Here is a 2,140-nt window from a genome sequence, read left to right as displayed (position 1 = left end):
GTTTCTATAAGACAAATACACACACACACACACGTAACAACACAGACGAATATATATATATATATATATATATATATAAAAGTTATATGCGTACCAGTTTTTTGGTGCATATACCACTAGAGTCTGGACACAAAACTGAGTGATGGATTAAGTTGTAAAGTAGTGTAAAATACTAGATGGGTCTGCAGAGGGGACTGAGAACTGATGGATGCCCAAGTATTCTGTGTCAGTACCCAGAGGAGACTCATGAAAGATAGAACCACTGAGTATGGGTACTGTATATAAGTTATGATTATGGGGTGATCAGCCTTCATAATCTTGTAAGCTATTACGCTACTAATAAAAACATAAAGTATGCAGCTAGTTCATTCTAAACCGTTCGTGAACTAAATACGTTACATACAACATATATATATACATAAAATACATACATACACACGTACTATATATATATATATATACATACATACATACATATATATATATATATATATATACATATACATATATATATATATATATATACATACACATATATGCATACATATCCATATATATCCAGATGATTATGTGTACATATCCGCAGATATTTGATCAGCTGATTTATAGCAAACATCTTGTATTCAATCACACCCAGATATTTAGTTCGATCTGTACTGATTCATTTAATCGATGCCCAATGTTTTAACTTTTTGGCACTGACAAACAGTATCAACCATACGCCCGTCTTTTACACAAACCTTTCGTTTCGAATATATCTGCATGAATAAATATGCACGTACTATGATTTTCAACACAAGCTTTCAAAAAATTACATGTACAGGCGAGTAGCAAGCTGGCACCGTCGTAAATGGATGGGAACTTCTATTCGACTTGCAATATATGATCCCAATTTGGAAAGTATTAGAGTACACTCGGAATGTATAGCGTATAATATAAACTTTGCGCATCGTAATCTTTATTCAAATGAAATTTTGAGTTTGTTTTTCCAATTCTAGATACTAGATCAACTTGTATCAAACATAATCTTATATTCAATGAGAGAGCCAGCTATCCATATACAAATTCATATAAATACAGTTCAATCAGTGAGCAAACTGTATTCACAAAACGCAATACCAGATGTACTTACATTGCCAAGGAATAACACGCTAGACTCATAGAGCACATACAACATATGTGTATAACTTACAGTCCAATGAAAGTTTGTGTCTAATTCTCCGTCGGCAGCCGAATTGCGTTGCGCTATCACACTTTCCTTTATTTCCTCATTACTTAATTCATCCCAACCCAGTACTGTGCCTGCACACACTGTGATAAGGTAGAGCACTGCTGCGATCTTCATTATTATGTGCCTCTAGATTGAACTTGGCGTATGTGAAAGCTTTCATTCAAGGTAAACCTATTTAAAAATGGCAATATATATTTATATATGTACATAGCCTTCTAAATTAAACAAAATGTATACTAAATAAGTAAAATACATATGAATATTCGATTGAATTTTTTCACAAAAAAATAATTTCCCTACCCAAATTCTCGAAAAGAGTGCGTTTCTATGGTGAATTCGCTCTGCTCCGTGTCGAAATCCACAAGAAAAAGAAAAATTCAATTTATACAGGCCTATATAAAGGCTATAATTATTTTGGCGCGATATATTCATTTGTTTAAAAATATATATATATTTAGCCCCTGTCAGATCGGTGTTTCGGACTCGGAGTCGGAGGTTGAGAGAAGTTTAGACCCTCAGGCTCTCTCAGTCCTCGAGTCCGTATTCAACCTCAGTATCATAGCCCGCAACACAGCTTTTAAAGTGAATATGGTACGTATATACTTTGACTACTACGTATACAATGCTAGTATTCTGGGTTGATGGCATAACGACTACGGATATTTACCATACACAGCTGCTGATGTATCCGTGAGGCTGGATGTCCAGAAAGACAAAAAATGCACTATGAACTGTGTTTATTTTGGCTTCGGTTTCGAAATTGGACACATAATGGCACTTAAAGAATGAGAATATCTTTGGGCAACGCGTTGGGAGCGCATGATATATATATTATTACTATCCAAAGTATATCGTGAACAGGTGTAAAGATAGCAATTGCTTGTGATACCTATTATATAAACATATATA

The 2,140-nt window shown here is 34.2% G+C and overlaps 1 protein-coding gene across 1 annotated transcript; it reads right to left on the bottom strand.

Annotated features, from left to right (window-relative positions):
- Window positions 1–1,192: 1,192 nt before the first annotated feature.
- On the bottom strand, window positions 1,193–1,345 carry SARC_14758 (hypothetical protein; the record flags this gene model as incomplete). Its single annotated transcript, XM_014291109.1, has 1 exon — window positions 1,193–1,345. A coding segment is annotated over one exon (153 nt), but the record flags the coding sequence as incomplete, so codon positions are not given.
- Window positions 1,346–2,140: the final 795 nt, after the last annotated feature.

The sequence above is a fragment of the Sphaeroforma arctica genome (assembly GCF_001186125.1).
Source record: "Sphaeroforma arctica JP610 unplaced genomic scaffold supercont1.5062, whole genome shotgun sequence".
Taxonomy (NCBI): domain Eukaryota; class Ichthyosporea; order Ichthyophonida; genus Sphaeroforma; species Sphaeroforma arctica.
This window is presented reverse-complemented; position numbering and strand designations above follow the sequence as displayed.